The sequence below is a fragment of the Coregonus clupeaformis genome, chromosome 15 (genome assembly GCF_020615455.1).
Source record: "Coregonus clupeaformis isolate EN_2021a chromosome 15, ASM2061545v1, whole genome shotgun sequence".
Taxonomy (NCBI): Eukaryota; Metazoa; Chordata; class Actinopteri; order Salmoniformes; family Salmonidae; genus Coregonus; species Coregonus clupeaformis.
Window position 1 is genome coordinate 43,736,772 of NC_059206.1, and position 16,912 is coordinate 43,753,683.

General features: G+C 43.1%; 1 protein-coding gene and 1 non-coding gene across 2 annotated transcripts; both read left to right on the forward strand.

Moving 5' to 3' along the window:
- The first annotated feature begins 8,385 nt into the window (after positions 1-8,385).
- LOC121582380 (glutathione hydrolase 5 proenzyme-like) lies at positions 8,386-16,042 on the forward strand. Its single transcript, XM_041898123.2, has 12 exons — positions 8,386-8,600; positions 11,567-11,694; positions 11,808-11,903; positions 12,195-12,390; positions 13,106-13,266; positions 13,394-13,540; positions 13,657-13,787; positions 13,873-14,057; positions 14,272-14,363; positions 14,482-14,594; positions 14,736-14,846; positions 15,044-16,042. Exons 1-12 carry the CDS (start codon positions 8,422-8,424, stop codon positions 15,188-15,190), a joined length of 1,686 nt encoding a protein of 561 aa, XP_041754057.1. The 5' UTR covers positions 8,386-8,421; the 3' UTR covers positions 15,191-16,042.
- trnat-ugu lies at positions 9,401-9,475 on the forward strand. The gene has a single exon. It is a non-coding gene; the product is annotated as a tRNA-Thr (tRNA).
- Positions 16,043-16,912: the final 870 nt, after the last annotated feature.

Here is a 16,912-nt window from a genome sequence, read left to right on the forward strand (position 1 = left end):
AAGGTTAACACAGGGGCAATTCACTTTGTAATTATACTATTGTAGGAGATTAATTACAATATTAACTTCAATTGGGTGATTTTTGTTGAACTAATTCCTACAATCACAATGTACAAATGTCAGCCTTAAATTGTAAGGTGCAGATCACCATCTTGTGGATGTTCCAATTAAAAAGCTACACACCATCTCCCCCTGCTGTCCAGATCCCATTAAGAGCCGTCCAACAGAGAAATACAGCACAGGTAACCGCCCAAATAATGGAAACACTTGCATAAATGAAGGATTCAAAGTATATTGAAAGCAGGTGCGATTCCTGAGTTAATTAAGCAATTAACATCCGCTTAGGGTAATGAATAAAAATGCTGGGCAGGCCATTACTTTGGCTACGCCCCCATAGGATGACAATGCACCCATCCACAGGGCACGAGTGGTCACTGAATGGTTTGATGAGCATGAAAATATGTAAATCATATGTCAAGGCCGTCTCAGTCACCAGATCTCAACCCAATTGAACCCTTACGGGAGATTCTAAGACAGCGTTTTCCACCACCATCAACAAAACACCAAATGAATTTCTCATGGAAGAATGGTGTCGCATCCCTCCAATAGAGTCCCGGACAATTGTAGAATCTATGCCAAGGTGCATTGAAGTTGTTCTGGCTAGTGGTGGCCCAACGTCCTATTAAAGGTCCAATGCAGACATTTGTATCTCAATATCAATGTAATGAATACTCGGGGAGAAAAAAGGTGTAGATTCACGCGCAGAGCGTGGCAGGTGTTTATTCGTCATCGCAAAAGGAAGGAATCGTGGTCACAGGCAGGAGAATCAAAAACTAGGACTGAAAGCTATAACTGGTTCTCACAAACAAGCTATAAAAAGGCTTAGTAGAGTCAAAACAAACAATGCCTCACAAGGCACAAACAGAAAGAATTGAACTAAATAAGGAGCTGATGAGACCAGGTGTGTAACTAACACAGGTGAAATCAATGAACAAAAATGAAAGACAGGGCTACGTTCAAGAACACAAAGAAACATGGCTATGTACAAGAACACAAAGAAACAGGGCTACGTACAAGAACAAAAGGTGAACTAAGAAAACGAATACAGAACCTTACAATCAAAACTAAGAAAACGAATACAGAACCTTACAATCAAATCATTTCTGGGTAACAATTAAGTACCTTACAATTATTGTTTTTTAATTAAAATGGTCAAAAAGAAACAAAAATAGCTTCTTAGCAAAATGCAATTTCTCAAGCAATAATTTTTCTAGGACTGTCTGGGAGTGGTCTGAGACAGGGGCTTAATTGGAGGAGCCTAATGGAAGGGATATGTAACCTGAAAACTAGCTTTTATTGGCAGAGAGGTGGTCTATTAACTTATACAAAACCCCACCCAGCCAAACAAGCTGAAATGTCAGGCGGTCTTTTCAAACAGCTCTTACACTAAAAGTGCATTATGACAATTCTCCCAATTTCACTGTATTATTCCAACCTCATAGTGTGGAATATATATACAGTGGGGAAAAAAAGTATTTAGTCAGCCACCAATTGTGCAAGTTCTCCCACTTAAAAAGATGAGAGAGGCCTGTAATTTTCATCATAGGTACACGTCAACTATGACAGACAAAATGAGATTTTTTTTCTCCAGAAAATCACATTGTAGGATTTTTTATGAATTTATTTGCAAATTATGGTGGAAAATAAGTATTTGGTCAATAACAAAAGTTTCTCAATACTTTGTTATATACCCTTTGTTGGCAATGACACAGGTCAAACGTTTTCTGTAAGTCTTCACAAGGTTTTCACACACTGTTGCTGGTATTTTGGCCCATTCCTCCATGCAGATCTCCTCTAGAGCAGTGATGTTTTGGGGCTGTCGCTGGGTAACACGGACTTTCAACTCCCTCCAAAGATTTTCTATGGGGTTGAGATCTGGAGACTGGCTAGGCCACTCCAGGACCTTGAAATGCTTCTACGAAGCCACTCCTTCGTTGCCCGGGCGGTGTGTTTGGGATCATTGTCATGCTGAAAGACCCAGCCACGTTTCATCTTCAATGCCCTTGCTGATGGAAGGAGGTTTTCACTCAAAATCTCACGATACATGGCCCCATTCATTCTTTCCTTTACACGGATCAGTTGTCCTGGTCCCTTTGCAGAAAAACAGCCCCAAAGTATGAAGTTTCCACCCCCATGCTTCACAGTAGGTATGGTGTTCTTTGGATGCAACTCAGCATTTTTTGTCCTCCAAACACGATGAGTTGAGTTTTTACCAAAAAGTTCTATTTTGGTTTCATCTGACCATATGACATTCTCCCAATCCTCTTCTGGATCATCCAAATGCACTCTAGCAAACTTCAGACGGGCCTGGACATGTACTGGCTTAAGCAGGGGGACACGTCTGGCAATGCAGGATTTGAGTCCCTGGCGGCGTAGTGTGTTACTGATGGTAGGCTTTGTTACTTTGGTCCCAGCTCTCTGCAGGTCATTCACTAGGTCCCCCCGTGTGGTTCTGGGATTTTTGCTCACCGTTCTTGTGATCATTTTGACCCCACGGGGTGAGATCTTGCGTGGAGCCCCAGATCGAGGGAGATTATCAGTGGTCTTGTATGTCTTCCATTTCCTAATAATTGCTCCCACAGTTGATTTCTTCAAACCAAGCTGCTTACCTATTGCAGATTCAGTCTTCCCAGCCTGGTGCAGGTCTACAATTTTGTTTCTGCTGTCCCTTGACAGCTCTTTGGTCTTGACCATAGTGGAGTTTGGAGTGTGACGGTTTGAGGTTGTGGACAGGTGTCTTTTATACTGATAACAAGTTCAAACATGTGCCATTAATACAGGTAACGAGTGGAGGACAGAGGAGCCTCTTAAAGTAGAAGTTACAGGTCTGTGAGAGCCAGAAATCTTGCTTGTTTGTAGGTGACCAAATACTTATTTTCCACCATAATTTGCAAATAAATTCATAAAAAATCCTACAATGTGATTTTCTGGAGAAAAAAAATCTCAATTTGTCTGTCATAGTTGACGTGTACCTATGATGAAAATGACAGGCCTCTCTCATCTTTTTAAGTGGGAGAACTTGCACAATTGGTGGCTGACTAAATACTTTTTTCCCCACTGTATATATATATACTCTCTTAGTCTGTTCACACAAAGCACGTACAGCACATACGAAGTACATACATAATATACTGCTTGCTGAACAAAATAGCAAACAGAGGCTAACTGATGCCTAGCAATAGTAAGCATATTACAAATGTAGATAGCAATTGGAGAGCACTTGTTGCACTCAGCAACCAATGAATGAAACTTTAAAAAGTTGCTAAAATGCAGAATTATTTTGTATTTATTCTTTACATTAAGTTATTTACTACAACTATTTCAATTAGGCCTAGTTCAAATGTTTGAAACAGGGCTCTTCAACCTTTTCTTGACAAGGGACCCCCTCGCAGGCAAACCGGGCGTCCCAGGGACACCTATCATACATTAGCAAAAATAATAGTTTATCATCAGGTGAGTGATAATGGCAAGGTGAAGTAATTTTTCAAATGAATAGATTTGAGAGACATAGCCTATTAGCTAGAAAGGTAAAAGCATTTTGCCCCAAACATATTCACTTTAAATTGTACTACTTTATTAAAAACTGATTAAATGTATTCTCTCTAACCAAGTGGATAATTTATCTTAAGGCGCCCCTACTGGTATATATAAAAAGGTTTATAGCTCTAACTTCATTAGATTACATTCAGTACCAGTCAAAGTTTGGACACACCTACTCATTCAAGGGTTGTTCTTTATTTTTACTATTTTCTATATTGTAGAATAATAGTGAAGACATCAAAACTATGAAATATACATTTTTACATTTACATTTACGTCATTTAGCAGACGCTCTTATCCAGAGCGACTTACAAATAGGTGCATTCACCTTATAGCCAGTGGGACAACCACTTTACAATTTTTTTGTAATTTTTTTTTGGGGGGGTTGGAGTAAAGGGGGGGGTTGAAGGATTACTTTATCCTATCCCAGGTATTCCTTAAAGAGGTGGGGTTTCAAATGTCTCCGGAAGGTGGTGAGTGACACCACTGTCCTGGCGTCGTGAGGGAGCTTGTTCCACCATTGGGGTGCCAGAGCAGCGAACAGTTTTGACTGGGCTGAGCGGGAACTATGCTTCCGCAGAGGTAGGGAGCCAGCAGGCCAGAGGTGGATGAACGCAGTGCCCTCGTTTGGGTGTAGGGACTGATCAGAGTCTGAAGGTACGGAGGTGCCGTTCCCCTCACAGCTCCGTAGGCAAGCACCATGGACTTGTAGCAGATGCGAAGCTTCAACTGGAAGCCAGTGGAGTGTGCGGAGGAGCGGGGTGACGTGAGAGAACTTGGGAAGGTTGAACACCAGACGGGCTGCGTCATTCTGGATGAGTTGTAGGGGTTTAATGGCACAGGCAGGGAGCCCAGCCAACAGCGAGTTGCAGTAATCCAGACGGGAGATGACAAGTGCCTGGATTAGGACCTGTGCCGCTTCCTGTGTAAGGCAGGGTCGTACTCTCCGAATGTTGTAGAGCATGAACCTACAGGATCGGGTCACCGCCTTGATGTTAGCGGAGAACGACAAGGTGTTGTCCAGGGTCACGCCAAGGCTCTTCGCACTCTGGGAGGAGGACACAATGGAGTTGTCAACCGTGATGGCGAGATCATGGAACGGGCAGTCCTTCCCCGGGAGGAAGAGCAGCTCCGTCTTGCAGAGGTTCAGCTTGAGGTGGTGATCCGTCATCCATACTGATATGTCTGCCAGACATGCAGAGATGCGATTCGCCACCTGGTTATCAGAAGGGGGAAAGGAGAAGATTAGTTGTGTGTCGTCAGCGTAGCAATGATAGGAGAGGCCATGTGAGGATATGACAGAGCCAAGTGACTTGGTGTATAGCGAGAATAGGAGAGGGCCTAGAACTGAGCCCTGGGGGACACCAGTGGTGAGAGCACGTGGTGCGGAGACAGCTTCTCGCCACGCCACTTGGTAGGAGCGACCAGTCAGGTAGGACGCAATCCAAGAGTGAGCCGCGCCGGAGATGCCCAGCTCGGAGAGGGTGGAGAGGAGGATCTGATGGTTCACAGTATCAAAGGCAGCAGACAGGTCTAGAAGGACAAGAGCAGAGGAGAGAGAGTTAGCTTTAGCAGTGCGGAGAGCCTCTGTGACACAGAGAAGAGCAGTCTCAGTTGAATGACCAGTCTTGAAACCTGACTGGTTTGGATCAAGAAGGTCATTCTGAGAGAGATAGCAAGAGAGTTGGCTAAAGACGGCACGCTCAATAGTTTTGGAGAGAAAAGAAAGAAGGGATACTGGTCTGTAGTTGTTGACATCAGAGGGATCGAGTGTTGTTTTTTTGAGAAGGGGTGCAACTCTCGCTCTCTTGAAGACGGAAGGGACATAGCCAGCGGTCAAGGATGAGTTGATCAGCGAGGTGAGGTAAGGGAGAAGGTCACCGGAGATGGTCTGGAGAAGAGAGGAGGGGATAGGGTCAAGCGGGCAGGTTGTTGGGCGGCCTGCCGTCACAAGTCGCAAGATTTTATCTGGAGAGAGAGGGGAGAAAGAAGTCAAAGCATAGGGTAGGGCAGTGTGAGCAGGACCAGCAGTGTCATTTGACTTAACAAACGAGGATCGGATGTCGTCAACCTTCTTTTCAAAATGGTTGACGAAGTCATCCACAGAGGGGGGGGAATTCAGCAGGGAGGAGAATGTGGCAAAGAGCTTCCTAGGGTTAGAGGCAGATGCTTGGAATTTAGAGTGGTAGAAAGTGGCCTTAGCAGCAGAAACAGATGAAGAAAATGTAGAGAGGAGGGAGTGAAAAGATGCCAGGTCAGCAGGGAGTCTAGTTTTCTTCCATTTCCGCTCAGCTGCCCGGAGCTCTGTTCTGTGAGCTCGCAATGAGTCATCAAGCCACGGAGCTGGAGGGGAGGACCGAGCCGGCCGGGAGGATAGGGGACATAGAGAGTCAAATCATGCAGAAAGGGAGGAGAGGAGGGTTGAGGAGGCAGAATCAGGAGATTGGAGGGAGAAGGATTGAGCAGAGGGAAGAGATGATAGGATGGAAGAGGAGAGAGTAGTGGGAGAGAGAGAGCGAAGGTTGCGACGGCGCATTACCATCTGTGTAGGGGCAGAGTGAGTAGTGTTGGAGGAGAGGGAGAGAGAAAAGGATACAAAGTAGTGGTCGGAGACTTGGAGGGGAGTTGCAGTGAGATTAGTAGAAGAACAGCATCTAGTAAAGATGAGGTCAAGCGTATTGCCTGCCTTGTGAGTAGGGGGGGACGGTGAGAGGGTGAGGTCAAAAGAGGAGAGGAGTGGAAAGAAGGAGGAAGAGAGAAATTAGTCAAATGTAGACGTAGGGAGGTTGAAATTCCCCAGAACTGTGAGGGGTGAGTCATCCTCAGGAAAGGAACTTATCAAGGCAGTCGCAAAAACCATCAAGCGCTATGATGAAACTGGCTCTCATGAGGACCGCCACAGGAATGAAAGACCCAGAGTTACCTCTGCTGTAGAGGATAAGTTCATTAGAGTTACCAGCCTCAGAAGTTGCAGCCCAAATAAATGCTTCACAGAGTTCAAGTAACAGACACATCTCAACATCAACTGTTCAGAGGAAACTGTGTGAATCAGGCCTTCATGGTCGAATTGCTGCAAAGAAACCACTACTAAAGGACACCAATAAGAAGAAGAGATGTGCTTTAGCCAAGAAACACAAGCAATGGACATTAGACCGGTGGAAATGTGTCCTTTGGTCTGGAGTCCAAATTGGAGATTTATGGTTCCAAATGCTGTGTCTTTGTGAGACACAGGGTAGGTAAACAGATGATCTCCGCATGTGTGGTTCCCACCGTGAAGAATGGAGGAGGAGGTGTGATGGTGCTTTGCTGGGGACACTGTCAGTGATTTATTTAGAATTCAAGGCACACTTAACCAGCATGGCTACCACAGCATTCTGCAGCGATACGCCATCCCATCTGGTTTGCGTTTAGTGGGACTATAATTTGTGATGGAGTGCTGGAGTGCTGCATCAGATGACCTGGCCTCCACAATCACCCGATCTTAACCCAATTGAGATGGTTTGGGATGAGTTGGACCGCAGAGTGAAGGAAAAGCAGCCAACAGCATATGTGGGAACTCCTTTAAGACTGTTGGAAAAGCATTCCAGGTGAAGCTGGTTGAGAGAATGCCAAGAGTGTGCAAAGATGTCATCAAGGCAAAGGGTGGCTACTTTGAAGAATCCAAAATATATTTTGATTTGTTTAATACTTTCTTGGTTACTACGTCATTCCATATGTGTTATTTCATAGTTTTGATGTCTTCACTATTATTTTACAATGTAGAAAATAGTTTTTAAAAAATAAGAAAACCCTTGAATGAGTAGCTGTGTTGTCAAGTTGTATAATGATTAGAAGACAGGCGCAGGAAGACGTATTAGGGTTTTTTATTACTCCACCCAAGCGAGGTGTAAACCTCTAAACAATACACCGGAGGAGACCCGTAATAACTAGAGCACAATACACGGTACTCACGAGACCAACGGACATTATACAATAATTTACAATAATTGAGAAGGGCAATGGGGAACAGAGGGCACACGCCTACTAATCAGGGGGAATGGGAACCAGGTGTGCGTAATGAGACAGTCTGGGGTGGGTGGTAATGAACCAGGTCAGTGATGCCTAGAAGGCTGGTGACGTAGAACTCCGGAGCTGGTGAACGGAATGAGCAGCAGTACCGGGGGTATCCGTGACATGTGTCCAAACTTTTGACTGGTTCTGTATATATAACTTATTCTAAATGACAAAATATTAGATCTATGTACCTCAAAATCGTTTTGTTGGATGTACCTCAAAATCATTTTGTTGTAGTGACTTAAAAAGTTCAGATGAGACAGATTTTTTGTTGAGCAAGAGTAGTGACACACAGGAAACAATTATGTGAGAATAACAGGAGGAGGAGGAGGGGGGCGTTTGGCCCCAAGCCACCCTACTGTAATTTGCGCAATATTAGTAGTTAAGAAATAGTTGACATCAGATATTCTCCTCTTTTCTATTGTAGATATGTAATTCAAATGTTGTTTATTCTGTTGTTGCTAGCGATATTCATATATATTTTTATATTTTTCAAGGACCCTCCTCCGTCTGCGGACCCCCGGTTGAACACCCTGGTTTAAAACATGGATGATAAGCCTATTAAATGTATAATATGCCACATTCCCTACAATGTCATCTAGTATCTGGCATGGCTCAAGAGAGAACCACGTTCACTTTAACTTCTTGAGCACTGATTTTTTTTTTTTTCATGTGGGGGGATTTGGTGTATAAATAGGAGGGCGCATGGCTACTGTACCACGCGCTCTTTGGGACAATTGTTCTTAGAAAAGTTTTTCTCCTGAAAGCATGGCCAAATATAAGCCCTGGCAGGTTGGTTGCTGTCTCTGTATCGGTTTATTGGGTGCTATAATTTCCATTTGTCTCTGCATAGTCTTCGATGTATTTATCGACCGAGGATGCTCCGAGGACACCTTCAAGAACGCGGCGGTTTCTACGGACTCTCAACTTTGCTCAGACATTGGCAGGTAAAGTAGAGTACGGTCGCTTTGCTTAGATACACTCTTAGAAAAAAGGGTTCCAACGGGGTTCTTCAGCTGTCCCCATTGGATAATACTTTTTGGTTCCAGTTAGAACCCATTTTGGTTCCAGGTAGAACCCTTAACAGAGTTTTACATGGAACCGAAAAGGGTTCTACCAGAAACCAAGAATAGTTATTCAAAGGGTTCTCCTATTGGGACAGCTGAAGAACCCGTTTAGGTTCTAGATAGCACCTTTTTTTCTAAGAAGGTACAGTTTGTGATTTCTTTTAAACATCTTATTTGAAGTTTTCACTTATCAATAGGTGTTTGGTAAAATGGCTCAACTGATCTCTATAGCTTCAATATCCTGTACTGTACAACATAAATTGAAATTTCATTTTAGCAGGGATACTCAATCTTTAATGCAGTGATTATAATCTGTGTAAACTATTTATTTTCAACCGGTAGCCAAGGTGCTGTGAGATATAAAATGTAGACTTGTGAACAGTAAGCAGATTAAGAGATTTCATAGGCTGTCATGGAGATTATGTGCTGTAGAACTATTCATTGCTTTGAACCCAAGTGACTTCAACTGTAAATGATCTATAGACTATAGCTTTACTTGTATTACAAAAAAAAAAATCAAGTGTGCCAGTCAACGGCAATGTCTGTAAATTCAGAACATTTATGCCTATAATAAACATTCATGTTTTTTTATCAGGTGACTTTTCCCCATGTATTTTAAACACGCTGACATTTTTCGTGTACTCAGTGGCTTGAGCTTTATATTCCTTTGATATAATCTAGGCCTCCTGTAGCTCAGTTGGTAGAGCATGGCGCTTGTAACGCCAGGGTTGTGGGTTCGATTCCCACCGGGGTCAGTATGAAAAATGTATGCACTAACTGTAAGTCGCTCTGGATAAGAGCGTCTGAAATGACTAAAATGTAAATAATTCCCAACTTGGCATTACCATTTTGTTAATGAGGGCGATGGCTACCATGACCCTAAATAAGTAGCATGAAATCAAGCTTGAAGTTAGCTCCCCAGCAACAGAAAACATGCAGCTTTGTTAGCTGAGCAGGTAGCGGTAGCACACACACCTTGCTTTTCTGTGTTATAGGTCATAATATTTCCCCTTTTGGCGAGATGCATCCAGCTGCAGGCACGCAGCAACATGTGACTAAAACCAGCCTGTCACTAAAACCAATACTATCGCCATCTACTGGCCATGGTTAATCCCTACCACATACATGTGAACTCTTCCATGTCTTTCCTAGATTCCTTTCCTTTTTTCCTTTCCTCACTTTCTAGCTCCCTTTCTTTTCCATCCTTACCTCGCTTCCTTTCCTTCCCTACCTCCCTTCTCCTCCTTCCCTACCTTCCTTTCCTTTCCTCCTTCCATATCTCCTTTCCTAGCTCACTTTCCTAACTTCCTTTCATCCTTTCCTTTCCTCTGGCTGTGGTTAATCCTAGGAAAGGAGGAAAGGAAGCTAGGAAAGTTGGAAAAGAGAGGGAGTGAGTAAATAATTATAGGAAAGAAAAGGAGGTAAGGAAGCAGTTAAAGGGAGCTAGGACAGGACAGGAAAGGGAGGTAGGGAGGAAAAGGAAGCTAGGAAATGAGATAAGGAAAGAGAGAGAAGGAAGGGAGGTAGGTAAGTTGGAAGAAAAAAAGTTTGGGAACCCCTGCTTTAAATTGCTCTGGATAAATGAGTTCACATGTATGTGGTAAGGATTAACCACAGCCAGTAAATGGTGATATTATAGGTTTTAGTGACAAGTTGCTGCGGTGCTGCAGCTAGATACTAATACTATCGGCTGCAAAAATTGTCACTCTTCAGCAATCCATTTCCTTCTTCAGTCATGTGAAACTATCTTTATCTTTAGCAATCAATGAGGCATGAAGACACTCAAGGGGTCCAGATTACCCAACATGCACCACCTGACTGGAGGAGAGAGGATCTAAGGACATTTATAGTTGGACATACTTCTGTCTGGCGGGACATTCCCGCTGAGTGTACATGTACAAACCAAACAAGCTGTGTGTTGGCACCATGGCAGATCCCCTCTACTGTCCCCTATATTGTTGTTTAACAAAGACAGGAAAGGAGAAAGGACACAAGGCTTTTAATAGCTGTATCATAATATTTGTGTGACCCTATTTTAATGACCCGGAAATGTCCTGCCAGATGTCAATAAGGGGTCCTGGCTTTCACCTGGATTCACTTAGTCAGTATTTATCATGGGAAGAGCCGGTGTTCTTATTGTTTTGTTTGCTTGTGTAGATGTAGGATCTGTTTCACCAGTGAGCCCATGCCAATAATACTGTTCCATTAACAGGAAATGGCGAGACAACAGTAGAAACAGAATTCCAGTGAATACTTCACTTGAACTTGTGTTCTTAGACTGAGGAGAAAAGTATTGTGTTTTGAATTTTGCTCCCATAGAGAGAGGTTATATAGGTATATTAGATTATTTGACTGGGTCCTCTTTGCTTTCTATCTGAAAGAGTAACTTGTTCTTTTCATTCAATGACCCCCAGGCAAATTCATCAGTTGGCAAATGTTTGTCATCCTCAGTGATTATGACCATCTTTATTGTAACCCTGATCAAACAACTTCTGTTTGTCAAAAAAGAAAATCCTCCAGCGACCAAAGTGAAAACAGGGATCCATATAAAAGTAACGTGTTAGATATAATGAGTGGTAGTCAGAAATAGTCGGTTTCCTCTGTTGGCTGAACTCTGGGGGTGAGACATTGTGCATGGCCCAAACTTGCCTCTTGGCATGTGATTTGTCATTCTGACTTTCCCTAGAACTTAAAATAAGTCTCAGGTCAACAGTAAAATTACTCAACTACAGGAAACTGAAGTGTGTGTGTAGCCTATGCACGCACAGTCAGTGTTATACTGTCAAGTATTGTTTTATAGTGGAGCATTTAAGTTATACTGAGTGCAATGTGTGCTGTGTTTCCAGAGACATACTGCTACAAGGAGGGTCGGCAGTAGATGGCGCCATTGCAGCTCTGTTGTGCACCTCACTGGTCAATCCTCAGAGCATGGGCCTGGGAGGAGGCTCTATATTCACTGTTAGGGACGAAATTGGTGAGTATGTTCTTTACTGTTTTTTGCTTCTGTGTTACTGTACTGTGCAGGGTTCAGCCAATAATGTTTGGTGGAATTGTGTATCCTCTACATCTCTATCTATCTATTCTCAGGTAAGGTGAAAACCTTCAGTTCGAGAGAGACTGTCCCACAGTTATTCAAAGCTGACCTGCTGAAGGGCTGTCCCACATCTTTCACATTTATCACAGGTAGGTAGACTTGCCAATCGATGGAGGAATTAATGAATGAATGGATTGATGGATGGATCAATATACAGTATGAATGTGTAAACATTGCATGACAACAATAACTGATTCAAATAACTCCAAGACCACTAAAATAGTAATGTCTTTTAGCCTTTCTAACATCAAATGTGAACAAACCACAAGCCCATTTCGGTATCCCTTTCATTTCTACTCTTGCTCTCTGTCCTGGATTGTGGCATCACGTCTCTTTTTGCTTGTGTTTTACGCCTCTTCTGTCTCTGTGGCCCCTGGTAGGTAGTCAATGGATTGGCGTTCCTGGAGAGTTGCGTGGGTATGAGGTGGTTCACAGACAGTATGGGAAGCTGCCCTGGGCCAAGCTGTTTGAGCCCACCATTAGACTGGCCAGAGAGGGATTCCCTCTGCCGCCCTACCTGGGACGCCTCCTTAACATCCCAATCATAGAAAACCGGGTGAAAGCAACATCACTCTGGTAGTACAACATCTCACACTTACACACAGGAACTCAAATGTGTTCGATTTTGTTTTCATTCTAACCATACTCCTACCTCAAACAGGCATTTGTCCAAATGAAAAGTCAGCAAAGTTGTTTCAAAGTATCTGTCAGAAAAGTCCAGATATCCAGTCCTTTTACACTAGCAATGAAGCTAATAATAAGCTCGTTCTGCTTTATCCGTTGGCTCAGACCAAGTTCTCATCCGTATGGTTGTGTGATATTATACACAGACAGACTGCAGAGGCTTTCCTAAAGCCCAGCCCTGGGATTAACATCAAAGGGGGTCGTCTCCCCTTAGCTCCTCTCCCTCCCGCTCTCCTCCCCTCTCTCCTCCTCTTACAGAACAGAAGTGTAAGCAGTAGCACAGGATCTGCATAGAGAAAGTGCCCTTGGCACCCCAGCAGATGGAGAGGGGGATTCACATATACTCAGGGATCATTTGAGATGCTAATGGGTTTGCACACGCTGCTTAGGAAGGGAGATTTTTATGAAATTAGGTCGTAAACAGAGATCTAATGTTTGTTTGTTGACGGTAGCTAATTCTCTGTTCTATCCCTGTAATCCAGTGAAGTCGCATTACATCCATATAATAGGCTATGGCATTGGCTACATGTGCATGTTTATGTTTGTTCTCTGGTCTTTTCCCTGTTTATGGTTGCTATGGTATAATTAATGCATTCCCCTCTTCCAGTGAGGTGTTCTGCAACAAGAACAAAACGGTGCTGGGCATGGGGGACACATTGAAGTTCCCTAAGCTGGCGGAAACCATGGAAACCATTGCAGAACAAGGAGCGGATGCCTTTTACAATGGCCAAATTGGACTTGACTTGATCCAAGATGTAAAAGCAGCAGGTGGGTGAGGTTTGTGTGTGTGTGAGAGAGAGAGAGACTCAAAAATGTATATGAAAACGCCAGCTTGTTATATTTTCTTGTCTGTGCTAACTTGGTTAGACATATTTTGCTCCCCATTATGTTTTAGGTGGGACTCTAACCATGGAGGATCTGAAGTCATTCCGAGTCAGAGTGGAAGATGCCTGGACTGTTCCTCTGGGAGATTACCAGATGCACATCCCTCCACCTCCAGCAGGGGGAGCCATGCTTGCCTTTATTCTCAACATCATTAAAGGTGCATAATAAAATACTTTCTCAAGTCATCGTGGTAGCTCACAGTCATTGAACTTTTCCAAAATGTCTCTTCACCAGGTAGTAGAGATTTGAATGGCTGTTTGTGACCTTTCCCAGGGTTCCATTTCACCTCCAGGTCCATGGAGGGGGACCAGAAAGTCCTGACCTATCACCGCTACATAGAGGCAGCTAAATTTGCTAACGGACAGAGGAGACGCGTCCGCGATCCTGTCTTCAACACTAAAAAAGTAAGGATCTGAGAGAACTGCCTTTCTTTAAGTGTATTCTGTACTTTCACTCACTAATAGGTGATTTTTTTATTTTTATATATAGGATGCATCGTATATGGTGGACTCAGATTTTGCTGATCGGATCAGGGTAATGATCAGTAAAAACCGTACATATAACGACTCCTACTACAACATCACACCTTCCCCTGACCGCTTTGGGACCACACACGTGTCAGTCCTGGCTGAAGATGGATCTGCAGTCTCTGTCACAAGCACCATCAACCAAATGTGAATCTCTACCCTCACTTAGATAGAGAACATTGCAGAACAGTAGCTACATCCCTCTAAATAGAACACTGTTTACTGTATTAGAACACAATCTCCTTCTAAATATGAATATGACGACAGTCCTGACGGCAAACAAACCAGCTAACACTGCAGCTTTTGGAGTTGTATACTCCTGACTCGGCTAACAAAACGGTCTTCCTTTCTCTCCTTGCAGTTTTGGTGCAGCAATTTACTCTCCTAGAACAGGCATCATCCTTAACAACGAGCTGGCTGACTTCTGTTTTAGAGCAGAGGGAGTCAGTGCAGGTAGATTAAATGAATGTATCACTTAGGTCTAACCTCTAACTGGTATTCATGGGGTGATATCCTATTATATATGTCTATGGGTGATATCTGTGTAATGATTATATCTAATTTCTCACAGGTGAACAACCTCCCTCTTCAATGGCTCCAGCTATACTGAGCTCCAGCTCTGGGAAAAATACCCTTGTAATTGGGGGATCAGGGGGCAGCATGATCACCACCGCCATGGCCCTGGTGAGTCTAGATTCAATTTCTACCAATTTCACAAGTCTGACCGTTCCTTCTCAACCCATCACCATCTGAAAAACTGAGAAAGGGATCCATAGGGCCTCATCAAATGCGTATCTCGCTCTCTTTCTCTCACTCTCCTTTCAGTCAATCATGAACCACCTTTGGTTGGGGATGAGTTTGAAAGATGCCATTGCTGCTCCTGTAGTGTTTGTCGACGGCAACAACAACGTGACGTTTGAGCCTGGCTTTGATAAGGTAATTCTCCCCTGTTCTTAACCAATGAAAATGACAGCAAAGGTCACTGCAATTGACTGCCTGAGAGCAGTGACCATTTGAGAAATGTACACTGAATAAGTGTTGCTTCATCGCAATCAAATCATGAAGTGGGATGAGTAAGGGACTGCGAGTGGTGCTTATTTTCACCCTGACTAACTGTCTGTCTGTGCTTTCAGTCTGTGATAGAGGCCCTTAAGGTAATTGGACACAGAGTGATGGACTACCCATACTTCTTTAATGTGGTCAATGCTGTGGCCAAGGAGGACAGATGTATCACAGCCGTGTCAGACGGCAGGAAGCAGGGCAAAGCTGCTGGCTACTGACCAATAGAAAACCAGGACACTAAGAGGTTACCAAGACCAGGTATGCCCTTACTCAGGTCTACAGACAAATAGTAGGCCTCAGGTCACTGCAGTGGGTCCAAGGGGATCATCATCATTTTAGTGAGATTTATTTTTATAGTTATCTTTATATATTAACTATTTTTCTAAACCAACAGTCCATGAGCCTTAAGAAGAATCAAATGTGCCTCTTGACAAAAGAGTTTGGGCTTTTTTGGGGCCTCTGACTTTGGCACTCAAATGGATGGAGTTTCAAATTTAACCAAGTACATACAGTACATGTTTGTTCTTGAGGACGCATACAGTACACATACAATATAGCACAAGTGAGGTCCTGAAGGAACTGACATGGGAACAGAAGGTTAGTACAGCCTGTCAGCCTGTGGTAACATGGGGCTCATGCTGTGACCACAAGAACCTGTCAGATTCATGCAGAACATGTAACAACACAATCCTCCGAGTTAATTTATTAGTCGTTCTGTGGAGTGTAGTAGCAATACTCTGACTCACACATTAATTAAGATAAAACAGGCTTTTTGCAGCCCCCTTCACAGTACATTGTAATAGAATCAACATCTGAAATAGCAAGTAAATTGGTTAGAGGGTCTGAATGAATACTGGTGAGATAGTGATAGTGTGCAATCTTACAAATGCTATAATGACCCATATGACCAAAATGTGAAAAGTAATGTACACTGATGTCGATGCAGTGAGAGTATTGTGTTAGCTTTTTATGTATTTAATTGACCTCACCAGGGCCTGTTGTCACAAATGTACAGATTTATATTGGTCCCCCTCCAGGTCTATTAAAACTTCAACCTGTGTTAACTTTCAGCATGTTGTATCTGAGATTAATACTAATTAGTTCTACTTATTCTGTTTGCCCTAAAAGAAGTGAGAACAGCTTTTTCCCCCCGATGGAGACAAAGGCAATAGTAATGAGATGTGTTTCAATAGTGGAGCTTATGAAAGATTAATATTCTCCGAAGTGGATCCTCCAAGGCACTAGATGTGAATTATGAAAACATGCAAATCTGCTAGCCAGTGTTAGGTGCTGGTGTCTGGTGTTCATGTGGGATCATTTGGCGTAAAGGAGCTCAGTCTTTGGTATGTGGCGGAGTGTTTCATCAGGTTTAGCTGAATGATAGTAAGGCTCTCGTGAATCAGACCATCTCGAACACTCGTGGAAATGCTTAATTTAGTTAATCAACTCTCCAATACAGCATGTTCTCTGTCCAGGGCATGCCAAAGCTGTAAAATAGTTGCTGTAAAATAGTTGTTAAAAGCTTTGCCTATTAGTTTTGTCTCTGTTTTGTATCCTGCTTTCCAAAGGTTTAAGTGCTTTGTGTTCCTTTCCCTCTAATAATACAGTGAGAGATGTGGTATGATCCTGTCAGAAGAGACAGTATTGTTGACGTCATGCGCTTTTGCTGAACTCTGTTGGTGGGAAATGATTTTTAGAGTCCAATAGTGTAGCTCTGCAGCACATGCTGTTCCCATTTTCACTTTGCCCATAGTCTGACGTACTATGTCCAAAACGTGACGCCAAAGACAATAGACACAGGTTCAATATTTTCTAACAGACCTTGTCCCTTTTTGTTTGCTATATTTGGTTATAGAGTATATGGTCTGTTACGCATTCACTATACCCCTGAGTGTCACTGAGAATAGTTTTCTTGTTATCCTCTATGACATAATTTCCAA

Coding starts and splice junctions, on each gene's coding strand:
- LOC121582380 (XM_041898123.2), top strand. CDS start 8,422: ATGGCCAAATATAAGCCCTGGCAGGTTGGTTGCTGTCTCTGTATCGGT. Junction 14,058..14,271: donor ACAAGCACCATCAACCAAAT/GTGAATCTCTAC, acceptor CTCTCCTTGCAG/TTTTGGTGCAGCAATTTACT. Junction 14,595..14,735: donor TCACCACCGCCATGGCCCTG/GTGAGTCTAGAT, acceptor CTCTCCTTTCAG/TCAATCATGAACCACCTTTG.